The following is a 13,255-nucleotide window of genomic DNA, read 5'->3' as shown; positions in this document are numbered from 1 at the left end:
TGACCCACACCTAAAGAATTCCATGTTGTGTAATGACTTACTTTATTGCATTCTTTGCTATATCTGGATCTTGGGCTACAACGTGCCCAATAATGCTTCCTTCCTTGGCATCTTCATCTACCTCTATTAAATACCAGGGTTTGCTGAACACTGGAGGTTCATCAACATCTTCAACAGAAATTTTGACCAAAGCCGTGTCTTTGAATGGCCCCAGCTGAAGAAAACGAGGATCAGGATGAGTGTTGGTTGCTTCTATTCTTAGGGTATATAAGACCTTGTTTTCAAAATCCAGAGGCTGAGGAGCAAACAGTAATAACAAAATTATGTCACTTTACAAAAAGTGTAAATTTTACAATGCTGAATCAAAGGTGGAAACATTTTTAGGAGCAAAAGCTTTAAATGTTAATCAGTCTTGGGGAAGATGGAGTATATTAGGTCTTATTCTAGACATTAAAAAAATAAGGATTATTATAGGACAGAAAGGCAATTATGACGCCTCTGCCATTAATTATTCAGGTTCGTGAAAAAAAATAGAAAAAAAACCTGCATAAAAGTAGAAAGAAAGAAATGGGGAAGTTTTACTCAGTCCATAAGAGTTGTTTAAAGCCTATTTTTTCAATCTCACTGGTAGTAAAAAGAGCAATTATTCCAGTTCTTAAATACACTCTGTCCTATTTACCTTTTCTTTACTCTTCCCCAATACCATCTATCCTTGTCTGTTTGGCATTAGATGCAACTCAGACTTGTCCCTGGCCACCATGTTGCACAGTGAAAAGAAAAACTGTGAACCTTGGTTTTCAATCTATGTGACATTTACATCATGCATATCCATATATATCCATATACGTGTATGTATATAGACATTCATGCATTCACATATATACATAAATAAGTATATGTGTTTCCAACCACATAGATCTATATTTTATATATATGCACAGATATCAGTTAATTGTTACTGATACATTTAATCACACTAGAATAAAAAAGAGTGTTCAGATTTTAACAGGCTGAATTCTGAAAAGCAACCAATAAATCTGTCAGAGATGGTATACTGAATTAAATTTCTTTCTTTGCTTTCTGGACTTTCATAGAAATGATGTGTAACAACTGAAGTATCACCAAGACTGAACTTACACCAACACAGATTTTAGGTGCTGGAGATAAATGGCTGTTGGACAGATTAGAGAGAGAGAGAGAGTTTATCCTCGGACGTGTAAATTCATCAAATTCCAGGTAAGCTTCCCACCCTTGTAAGACTTACCAAAGCAATCAGCTGATAAACCCCACTGTGAACTGCACCCCTCCAGGTTTTCACAACCCTAATTTGAAAGTACTGTGTGTGAGACTCTATATATTGAACAGACAGCAGCCACTGAAATATTGCTTTATGTGAAGTGACATGCCAGTAAATTTCCCTTGGGACTTGAAAATAACAGATACCCACTGAAGAAAGAGAAGAACAAAACTAATACAACAGCTCCTTGGCAGCCTGACCCCTTGTGAGATCTACCCTCCCTTCCCCTCGAAAAAGAAAAATAACCGTAGCACCTGAAGAGCTAAGTACATATAAAAGAGAGGAAGAAAAAATAAACCTTTTTGACAGTTATAATCCCTTCCTGTGTGTCCTTGTCAGTGATGATATCAAACATGTCTGATCCATCCCCATTGGAGATGCTATACTCAATCTCCGCATTTTCTCCCACATCGGGGTCATTGGCTTTAATTCTGCCAAGAGAAGTCCCGGGTGGTGCAGATTCAGGAGAGGTGAACTGGTAGGTGCCTGGAAGAGGAAAATCAAGCACTTACTGCTTTGAGAAACGTTTTTCTTCTGAATAAAAACCATCTTCAATTTCACCTGGATTTTAAAGTAACTTGAAGTTCCAAACAATTTAAGAAAAATGCTCCTAGTCTTTAAACTTTAACCACACTAAACTTTAAAACATGATTCAGAGTTGATTGACAAACTGTCACAAAAATTTCAAGTTGTTCTTCAAAGCCGTTTAATACTGTGCTTTTTTTTCCTTTTTTTTTTCTTCAGTTCCAAGAGACAAAGGAGCTGAACAGTAAGGCATCACTTCTTACCTTGATTATCTAACTCTACATATATGCATATATTCTCTAGAAATGTTCCTAGATATTTTAAGAACTAGGAGAGGATTTTATTTGGTTTTCTCAAGGTATAAGAGTTGTAGAAATCTGTAAGGATTTTGGAAAGAAACTAAAATAGTATAGCTTTTTATTTTAATTATTTTAAAATATATTCAAGTACGTGTTCTGTTTGAAAATAAATCATTCATCTGTTATTGATAACACACACTAAAGACTCTTGGTAAAGAGCATTTGGATACACGTTCATGTTAATTTTTATTGTTGTTTTTATGATCAGGGTTTTCTGGAAAGAAATCTGATTACATTTTATTCTTTTTTGTGTGTATGAAAAGTTAATTTACACATATATTTTCTGAAAACATTTGTAATAAAAAGCTAATTATAAAGATATACTGTAGCAGAAAAGGTATTAATCAGATGGATTTCTTGACCAGTAAGAAGTAGACGTTGAAAACCTTTCATCACTAACAAGACAAAACTAATTCTAAATGAGTATTTTCTGTTATTTGCTACCAAGAAAATGCAAAAAAAAAACTGATATGTTCAGATTTTGCACATAACATGCCAGAATTTGATGTTTCGTTTGATCTGCTTTTTCATGTAAACTCATATTACTTTACTGAGTGATGTACTAGCATTGGAGAAATACCTAGAGTCTGACAAAATTAGCACCAGATAAAATGTATCACCCTGTTTCAAAGGATCCAATAAGAACATATATAAATTGTATTGACTTGTAGTGAAATACAGTCAACTCTCCTTCTTGCAACAACCCTATTCCCTGTATTTACATGTCCTTTGCTTTTTAAGACACCTAAAGGGTCCTCAATGCTCCATCTAATACAAGGAATATATCAGACTGTTGAGTGCAAAATAAATTTCTGTCCCCAGTTGCAAAGACTAAGTACAAAAGAGAGCCTCTGAAAATAGCTTGTATTTATTTAGATGTGTAGCAAAATGGAAGCTAATGCTTGGTGCTAAATTGTGATTGCTGTTACAAATTCAAGGTTGTAAGGGAAAACTCAGCAGTAGCCTGTTTGACTGTGATCCACACGGACAAAAATGCATATTTTTCCCCTCAAACCAGTCTGCAAATGGGATGAAAGGTAGGACTCCTGGCAGCTAAACTGTGTTTGAAGCCTTGAACTCTTGACGAATTCAAGGGTTTGTCAGCTGCGCCAGAAATACCATAAGAACAGATTTAATCATGGTACTTATTACTCCTTCCAGATAAATACCTCCCTTTAGTGATTTTCTGTTTGAAAGCATTCCTCCTTTTGTGGTGCTGTGTGAATGCTACGCATTTTTGGCATATGAGAAGGCTATTTGGTTTAGAGTACAATAGAATTTAAAATGTGTAAGGTTTTCATTATGGTGCCACTTAAATTCCATTTAGGCCTATGTCTTCTAATTGTCCACGATTCCTTTCAGGAAACAAAACAAAACAGAAAATGCTTCTTCTTAATGCAGTCTGAACAACTAGTACTTCACAGTGACATTTTACTTTCTCCGGTCCATCTAAGAAATTAATTTTTGGCTCTGAAATGCCTTGATATTAACTGGTTTTCCTTGCAACTGCCATTCACCCTCCATTTTGGGCAATGTTTTCACTTATTGTTGCCTCACATATGAGAAAATAGGAGACAAATGTTCTAATAAAAAGCAAACTTCCAGAGCAGATAGTTCTCTGAAGGTGTACCCTACTTCATAACTATCTAAGAACAAATCAGATCTTTTAGATGTTTCTCTATCTTTGATTTCCTAGAAAGTGCTGAAAACCATCCTGCTGAGGAGAAAGAAAATGACAGGGAAGGGTCACCAGCAAAATTGGAATTGCACCATTGGACAGATCCCATGGCAGGCCTTCTGTAGGCCATGCAATGTTCCAGTGATGTTCAAAGTAGAACATTATAGAGAATATTGTATGAGGCATCAAATTGTAAAAGTTACTTTATAAAGTACCAACCCCAAAGCTTATTGAAATAATGAGAAGAACTTTCATAGGCTTGAGCCTTAAGCTAATTTTGTCAGAAGAGCATCAGAAGGAACACGGGCTAAGGAAACTGGATTATTTTGAAGTTCTATACATTCTTCATTCTGTATTTTATCTTATTTTACTTTATTCAGCAGCAAGGCTTACAAAGCAAAGTGCTACACTAAATTATAATTTAGTTTCAAGAATTCCTATTTGCCAAAATATTATAGGCTACATCATGATATATATGTTTAAAAAGTATCCCCTCGTGAAGTCAAACAGGAAGCCCAGTTAAAAGTTGTTGAGTTTGCCATGTGAACATGAAGTGAACTCTGAATGTGAATTTGAATTATCTTTTCTTTATGAGGGTGGCAGTACTTCCCCTCCCCTCTTTTCTTTTAAGGCAATGTCTTATCATGGATAGAGGTTAAAACATTAATTTGTATTTTCAAGGATACCTTCTTCTGTACTGTCAGAGTTTTCCTTCTTTTTTTTTTTTTTTAATCTGTACTAGGTTGAACAGTTTGTTCTGTTCTGGGTGTACTTATTGTCATGATACTGAAGTGCTTTTCACGTCTGGTAGAGCATTTTCTAAATCAGCTATGTTTGTCCAGTCCTCAGTGGATCTATAAAGAGAGCCAGGTCTCTCATCAGTGTGAACAAGCAATTCAAATTTTATTATGTGGACATTTTTCTGGCAGGCACTGAACTGAGGCTGTAAATTTTTCCTATCTGCAGCCTATCAAACAGTTATCAGACACTGACTGTAACAATGTGAGACTGAATTTAAAGACTGGCCTAGGATAAAAAGATCTGTAGAGTCCTACTGTGAAGCTTTCTGTATTGTGCAGCTTTCTGCTATTTGCCTTTTTTTTCCTACTGCAGAAGTATTTAAAAAAAAAACAAACCACTTTATTCTGTCAAACTCGTCTAGATTATCAAAATATTTAAAGAACTGAACAGAGATTACAAGTACCTAAAGCAAAAGCTTAAACTGCCAGCAGAACATACCACCTGATCAACTCTGCCTGTGCAAGGCAGTACATTAAGAAACTTGTGACCTACTTGCTTGCCTAAAAATGCTGAACTAAAAGAGTTTCCAAGAACAGATCCTTATATTTTGTAGTTAGATTCTTCTAAAGTCCCTGCAGTTGGCCTAAATTATTGTTGCAGTTTATATTTCTGTAAGCAGAGTAAGAATGAGAAGCAAGTTTGTAATTCCAATAAATAATTTGCCATTACAAAAATGTAGACAGTGATTCCCATTTTCCTCAAAAATGCTGTAACATAAACAGACACAGCAGCAGGCCAGTACTATAAAAATAGTGATAAAAAAGAAGCTTCCAAATGGCCAAAGCAAACCAGCTGATTTTAGAGATGTTCCTTGGAAAACCAAATTATTAGATGCTCCATACTCTGGGGGAAGCGAGGTGGATTGTCGTTGACATCAGTCAGTGTGATGTTCACGGTGGTGGTTCCTGATAATCCACCCATCTGGCCTCCCATGTCTTTGGCCTGGATGACCACTTGATACTGCTCCCTGTTTTCTCTACTCATGTCTGGTAAAGCAGTCTTGATGATGCCTTGAAGGAGTAAGAAAAAGGAGAGACAGAGAGGTGAAGGAGAAGCACCATCCACGTTAATCGCAGAGCTCTTAAATGGATTCACGTCAGATATACTGTGCAGATGATAATCCATAGCAATCACAACAAGGTATACTGCAATAAGCCTTTCAATCTATGGCTGCTTTAATGTGATTTTAAGAAAAAGAGAAAAAAAAATGTAACAGAGACATTATTTATTGTTTTTGTTGTGCTAAATCAATTTCATTATTCCTTTAATGACAAAAATATAAATATGTTCGGTGAACTAATGACATTTTTCAGTTACTATCCCCAGTTATTATTTTAATATATTGTGTAATCTCCAGGCCTGATGACATTTTAATATTATAGCACAAGGCTGAACTTTAACATGCCCTGGACTCATTATTCTGGGCTGTAATAGATCATTGATTGCAATGCTCGGTGATGGACACTGTAAATCAGCTCGGGCTATAGCTAATAAAAGAATTGGACAAGACTCTGAAATTAGTTTTGAAAAATCTTTTTTGGGGTGTCAGATTTCAAAAATTTCATAACTGTAATTTAAATGTCTCAAACACTTCTACAGCACAAAAAAAGAATAAGGGTCTCAGGTGAAAAAACCAAAAGACCTTTTCATTAAAGTGGGCATGCACATATTTTCTTTTAGAAAATGAAGCAGAGAGCTTTTTATTTTCATTTAGAAAGGCTGTGGTTTTCAAAGCTGAAGTGACAAGAGTTTTCTGTTGCGAAGTGGGAAAATATAAACATAGCGTCCTTTTCTGCTTGGAGGATTCACACTCCTGCCCTTTCTTTCTCAGAAGAAGGCTCTGATTATAGGATCAGTTTGATATTATGCAAAAAAAAAAAAAAAAAAAAAAAAAGACAACCCTGGAAAATTTCTACTTCTAACAAGAGAGGGAAATAGAGAGAAAAACCTTTGTAGCTTAGTGGTTATGACATTTACGTCTGATCCAGGATTACCAGTTCTGATTACCATACCTAGGCTTGTTAATACATGCAACATGAAACAGCAAATTGGATTAAAATGAGAGATAATCCCTGAACCAAAGATGAGAGCCCAGGTCTTTCCCAAACTGCCTGACTGCCTAAACACTTGCTACCATCAGTTATTTTCCATGTGGTACTGGTCCTGTTTCCCTGATCATGCCTGCTAAAGATATTTCAGATGTTTCACTACAGAAAAGAGAAGAAAGAGAGATGGAAAAAGGTGGGAAAAAAACTGAACACTTTTATGCGAGGTAAAATGGTTATTTTCCCTTTTAAAAACTGTATCCTTGTGATTCATTATCTCTTATATACTATGCCTTTGCTGTATTTAGAAAAAAAGAAATTGTTTCAAAGGAAAGTAAGACATCATCTCAGCGTTCTCAATGGATTAGGAACTTCAGGCATTCTGGGCAAACTTGCACTTAAATTCTCAATTCACAAACCAGAAGAATTTTGGTAACATGCAGGAAAAGCTAATGCAATATCTGCTGAGTCTTGAGTGCCTTAGGATTAGGTATCTGGAAGAGGGGAGTTTGTGGTTTAATGCTTCTTTTTTGAACATTAATTTTGAATTGTAGATATCCAAATTTTTTTAATTTTTTTTTAGTTTGTGTTGTTTCCTATTGGATTTCCTGCATAACATTGAAAAACGCACCAATTCGTACTTTACAACTTGAAAGCATTAATGATTCTTACTGTGGTTCTAATAAGTCTTGGAATCAGGGTACAATTTCAAAAAGCATCTTCATTTAAAAATTGTCAGTGGTCAGGAATTTAGCTCAGACCTTAAGGAATATTGCATTGCTTGTGAGATTTTATTTTTTTAAACTTATAGTGTGAAATTCACCAGTTCCTATTTACTTAAAGGCAAACTGATGAAATTTCCAGGAAAAAGGGTAAAATAAATTTGGGATTAATTTTGATGATTCTTTTGACCTTTACAGTACTTTACGCTTTTTTTTGAACTGTTGATCTTTATAGTTAACAGTCATCATCTGGAAATCTTACTCATACCAATTAAAGCAGATCTTCTGCAATAATTTATTAACAGAAAAAGCATACTTTTATTTTTGTTCCAGTTTTCATTTGATGAAAGGGTATCAGCTTTATGCCAAGTCCTACGCCAGTTCCAGTGTTGAGATGGAAGTGAAAAGAGTCTTGACCCCTGCATCCTGTCTGCTTCGGCAAAAAGTGAGACTGAATGAATTACTAACCTGTTTCTGGATCCACTGAGAAATACGGCTGTCCCTGGAGGATGCTGTACACCACTTTGGCACTGTTTCCATAGTTGGCATCATCAGCGTCTGTGGCTGTCACCTGAATAACAGATGTACCTAAATGGGTACCAAGCAAAGAATCAGCAGATTTTAGGAAAGCATCTATTTTTTGTAAACCACATACAATTTTTGGAGGATTGAATTCAGTAAGAAATCAAGCAACATCCAGTGGACAAATCCAGAGTTATCCTACCCAAGAGACAGTAAAAGAAAATCTCATCTTCCTCATGAATAGACCTAAAACCATTATCACTTAAGATTCATGCTTCAGTTTAACATAAGCAAACGCATAGGGACTGACACATCTTTGAAACACAACACAACATTAGCTGTTTGGTTTCTTTTGTGATCCAACAAATTTGAAGATTTTTCTCTGGTAAAAACACGACCTCAGCTGAAACTGTTCACTTAAAGGTTTGGCTTAATCAATAAATAAACTTAAAGCAAATTTCCCTGTACTCATTTTCTGCTTTGATGGCAAACTCCAAATATCTGAATTCTGAATGAATAAAAATTTTTGCCTCATCATAAATTTATTTTTGAGATTCTCTTAAAAAATAGAATGGTTTTGCAATAAGAAATTCTGTTTCTGGGGTTTGTTTGTTTATATGTTTGGTTTTTTTTCTCTTGGTGAAAGTTACCCACCTATTTGGCAAATAAATGACATTAAATGTTACTGACATTTTTCATCATTCACTTCTTTTGTGTGACAATAGTTTACCCATGTCCTGTGATCATAAAAAAGACAATATAGATTATATAGGATTATGAGCACTTTCAGCCAATACATTTGGTGTAGTTTATGGGTTAGGAGCAAATGAAAGCTTCTGTAAAGCCTTTCTTATAAGACATAAAAGGAAAAAGCTGTCCTTCACAAACTTTTATTCCTCACAACATTTCAAGATGTCAGAATGCATTTTGCTAACACAATCTAGAGCTGACAAATGTCTAGGTAAATGCAGGCAGTCCAATAGTGATGGTGTAAAGGTCCTTAACTCCTTCCCAGGGGAAGAAGAAGGCTGACTGAGAAGAAGCTCTTTACCCTCTTTTTGGCTGGCGGTTATTTTTGTATCTCACTATCTTTGAAAGAAAAGGGTCTGGTGAGCACTGTCCACTTAATTGATATCATTCCTTAATCCTCTTTTTCTATATATTCAGTCTCTCTAGATTGAAGGTCACCCAGATAACTTGCAGTCAAATGTCTGTCTTGACTATAAATTTAGAAGACCCTCATTTACCTGTGATTAATGGAATTGAAGTAAATAATTTCTACTGTCACTTTTCAGCATACCCCAGGGTTTGGGAAAAGTAGAAGTCCAGAGTAATCAAAACAGATTTTTGAGAGCACATTATTATTAGGTCCTGTTAGATGCAACTATTTTTTCATAATACATTTTACATAATACAGCTTTACAAATAATAGTTTTACCTACATAACAATTCCTAATATTTCAGGTTGTGTGAAGAACATGTCAAGAGAGGAGGAATATTTTTTTCTCTGCAACAAATCAGCAGAAAAAAAGTTGTAAAAATGCTTTGCCAAAAATCATCAAACTCTGAAAAGGATTTTTGCCATCAGCTCTCAGGATTACTTTTTGCCTGGTTAAAAAGTTAGAGGTCATCTGTGTGCCCAAGCTGAGCTGTAAAGATTATCCCAAAGAAGTTAATATCTGAGGACATTTTTATCACTAACAGTGTCCATCAGAACTGCTCATCTGGAGTAAAAAAAAAAGACAGTTCTTTGAGAATGGTAAAGTTCCATTTGTCCTATCTGCTTTCAGAAAAGCACATAAATTATATCCCAGTTCTCCTCAAGACTAATAGGGAAAGAAGAGTCATTATCCCTTGCTTGCCTATAAAAAAAATGTAAAGGTAATCAGTAGAATCATATGCTTGTACTGTGTGACACTGTAGCGTCTAGAAGTTAAGAATCAAGAAAAATTTAGATGTCCATCACAAAAAACCAACCCAAAATACCTTAATCAGGAAAAGTTGTTGCTGTCACCTCCTTTTCTAGGCACTGTCATGGGATTGACACAGAAGTTTAAGTATGGTTATAACAACTGAATGCACATTAATGTTCTTTCTTTCTTTTCCTAGTGTATTGTTTTGATGAAGAAAAAATGCTGAATTTGTTTTGAGCTTTTTTTTTTTTTTTTTTTTGTTTTTTAAGGACAGTTATTACAGGGCTTAGGGCAGTCTTTGGGAGACTTCTGTGTTTGTCTGATTGGAATGTCTATTTTAGTTTCCTGAGGATCAAGTGCCATATAATCACGGTTGCTGAGCAGAGTACAGAAGATGTAACCCCACAGAAACTTCTGAGGTGGTGAAAAAATTGTGTTACAAAGGTCCTTCTTTCTGTTAAAATAATAGTACAACTGTGAAAAATGGCTAACAAGAGTATATTCTCAAAAAATTCAATGTCAGCAGGCAGCTAACTCTCTTCTTTGCCAACAGTCTGCTGTGCCATAAAGAAGGATGCTGAAAAATGATAGAAAATACTTGTGCAAATTTCTTTCAAAAGGAAAGAAACTTCTCTTAGCTTTTTGGGTCTGAAATGACAGTGAAATAAAGGCAATGAAATAAAGGAACTCAACATTAATTATGGATTAATTGGTAATGAGGCAAAACCAGTTTGGAACTTTCTAATTAAAGAAAAGTATGCCTTACCTCACTTGAATGGTACCTCCAGAATGATCTATTTATGTGTATGTTATTTCTAGTGTAGATTAGCTCACAAGAAGCCTCTTACCACATTTGTAAGCAGAAATCAGCATGATTTAAGATACAAATAGTCTGTATAGATGAATACAGCAGGAATGAGGAAAGGAAGTGGTGCCTGGGAAGAATTGGGGGTGGGAGGAGGTATTTTAGTGTTTACCTTTGTTTCTCACCATCCAAGTCTATTTTTAATATGCAAATATTAAACTAATTTCTCAAGTGAAGTTTGTTTTTGCCCTTATGGTAATCGATAAATAATCACTCAGTCTTTATTTCAACCCATGAGCTTTTCAATGTTCTCTTCCTGTTTTGTTGAGGAGGGGGGAGTCAGAGAGCAGCTGGGCAGGCTTCTGGCAGCCAGCCATGATCAAATATACCACAGAGCAAATTGGTGTGAAAGATGACAGAGAAAATGTGAGAATAAGTAAAATAGCAGTCTAAGCAGTGATAACATCACTCTTCTGCTAAACAAAGTCCACTCCAAAGCAATCCAACCCAGCAAGTCTAGTCCATCTTAGGATGGTAACTAAATATTACAGCTCTCAAGAGGCAGGTCTTTTCTTTGGTTTTTTTTTTTTCTTTTTCTTTTCTCTTTTTTTTTTCTTTTTTTTTCTTTTTCTTTTTTCTTTTTCTTCTTCTTCTTCTTCTTTTTCTTCTTTTTCTTTTTCTTTTTCTTTTTCTTTTTCTTTTTCTTTTTCTTTTTCTTTTTCTTTTTCTTCTTTCTTTTTCTTTTTCTTTTTCTTTTTCTTTTTCTTTTTTTTTTTCTTTTTCTTTTTCTTTTTCTTTTTTCTTTTTCTTTTTCTTGAGTCTGGAAGCTTAAGCACTTTAATAACATATCTGCTGTATGATATACAGGGTCTTAACTTAAGGGCAGCAAAATGCAGAATGTAAATTGTGAAGGTAACCTTAGAGAAGACCAATCTATACTTAATCTGTGTAATAGTGCTTCTCTGTGTGTTTACGTATGCATGTGTGCTCATGTAAGTGCATGTAAGAATGTAGAGACCAAAAAGAAAAACTTCTAGAGTTAGAGAGAGCATCACTTCATATCTAGGAAGTGTCAAAATTGAGTGTCACTAACACAGATTACTAGAACTCATAAAGGGTGAGACATAAATTTGAAAAAAACCCCACAATATTTGAAATTAGAATGCTTTTATGAATGATGTTAAAAATGCTTTCTAATCCTTTGAGCTATTTAATGTTTGAAAGAGTCCCTCTGGTATAATTAGGTCTCCCAGCATGATACCAGAGTGCATTGCACAAGTGAAGTAAATAACTTGAAGAGAATTGTTGCCGTGCAAAAGAGGTCTTCCACTAGATGAGACAGGCACACATTTTGCTACCTTTTCATGTGAAGTCATGCTGTTCAGCATGCAGCTCTTGTTCTTACTTGACTCCTTTAGCTGACATGAATTACAACAGCTTCTGCCACTCAGGAATATATATCTGCATCTACTGGAACTTTTTTTTTACTGATAACTTGTTCTGTAACCTTCATTTTAAACAGTATTTTCCATCTTGGGTGAAGAAAATGAGCAGATTATGTTGTTAGTAATGTGTGCTTCAGGATTCTACCATGAATGTTGGATCAAAAAATTACAATGATTTAAATATCATTCAGAACCACGGGGTTTTTTTGTTTTGTTTTTTTTTTTTTAGAAAAGGGAATTTTGTAAATTCAAAATGCATTTTGATTCTGATTTTTTTTTATAAAAGTAGGATTTCAGAACAATATAAACTTTTGATTTTAAGGAAAAATAATAAGATTAAGGCTTTGGCCTTCTAGTATAAAGTATTCAAAAAGTAGTTTGAATGAAACAATCTGAAAATGCTGAACCAGGAAGTTTTTTACATTAGGAGACAGTTTCCTTTCTATTTTTTTTCAAGTCAACTTCTGTCAAAATTGGCAATTATTGAAAAGTTCTGACTTTTACAGAGGAGTTTTGTCTGTGTATGTGCAGAAAGTCTGTTTCATTTTCAGAAATAGAAGACCAGCTGGGGCTAGTGGAGAGGCAGGAAGGACTTTATCTCCCTAAAGGAGAAGCTCTTATGCTTGCTTCCTGTTTTCAAGCACAATGGCAATCTGCTGTTCCTCAAGTTTATTTACAGAGGGAAGATTTTAGAAGAGGGTTACTTTTACAAGAGAAAAAGATTTGGGTGAGCTCTGGAAAACCTCTGGAGCCAAAACTGGGAATTTTGTATGCCTAGAAGCTTAAGGAATGGACACATAGTTTTCTCAGACATCACTCCAAGGATTATGCAGATGTTACGTGGAGATGCCTCTGCTGAAGACATGACTGAAATTTTAAGTGAGCTACAGAAGTTATGAGGTGTTAAACTACTTTTTCCTTTGGCAAGTTGTTCTCGCTGGATAGTAGTCTGTGCTTAGGCAATGAACTGGACAAATGATGAGCTAGGAGCTATGTGGCACTACCCAAGCCTATAAAGTTTAGGGAGGCATTGGACTCAGCACTAATTGTTTCGTTACCACATCAGCTGGACAACATCACTTCTGACTACTTTGTATAAAAAGCACAGGATTAAATAAGGTTGAGATACAACTCTTATATTTT

At 35.1% G+C, this 13,255-nt stretch overlaps 1 protein-coding gene across 1 annotated transcript in view; it reads right to left on the bottom strand.

Annotated features, from left to right (window-relative positions):
- CDH9 (cadherin 9) overlaps positions 1-13,255 on the bottom strand; it is a 99,115-nt gene that overhangs the window by 17,360 nt on the left and 68,500 nt on the right. The window contains exons 4-7 of the mRNA XM_085052101.1: positions 7,896-8,015; positions 5,503-5,670; positions 1,596-1,783; positions 42-295 (exon numbers count right to left, since the gene is read on the bottom strand). Coding sequence (XP_084908227.1) covers positions 42-295; positions 1,596-1,783; positions 5,503-5,670; positions 7,896-8,015 — 730 coding nt within the window. The remainder of the gene's footprint in view (positions 1-41; positions 296-1,595; positions 1,784-5,502; positions 5,671-7,895; positions 8,016-13,255) is intronic.

Source organism: Lichenostomus cassidix, chromosome 2 (assembly GCF_008360975.1).
Source record: "Lichenostomus cassidix isolate B80296 chromosome 2, HeHo_3.0, whole genome shotgun sequence".
Taxonomy (NCBI): domain Eukaryota; kingdom Metazoa; phylum Chordata; class Aves; order Passeriformes; family Meliphagidae; genus Lichenostomus; species Lichenostomus cassidix.
The sequence above is the reverse complement of the archived record's forward strand: the minus strand, read 5'-3'. Positions and strand labels throughout refer to the sequence as shown.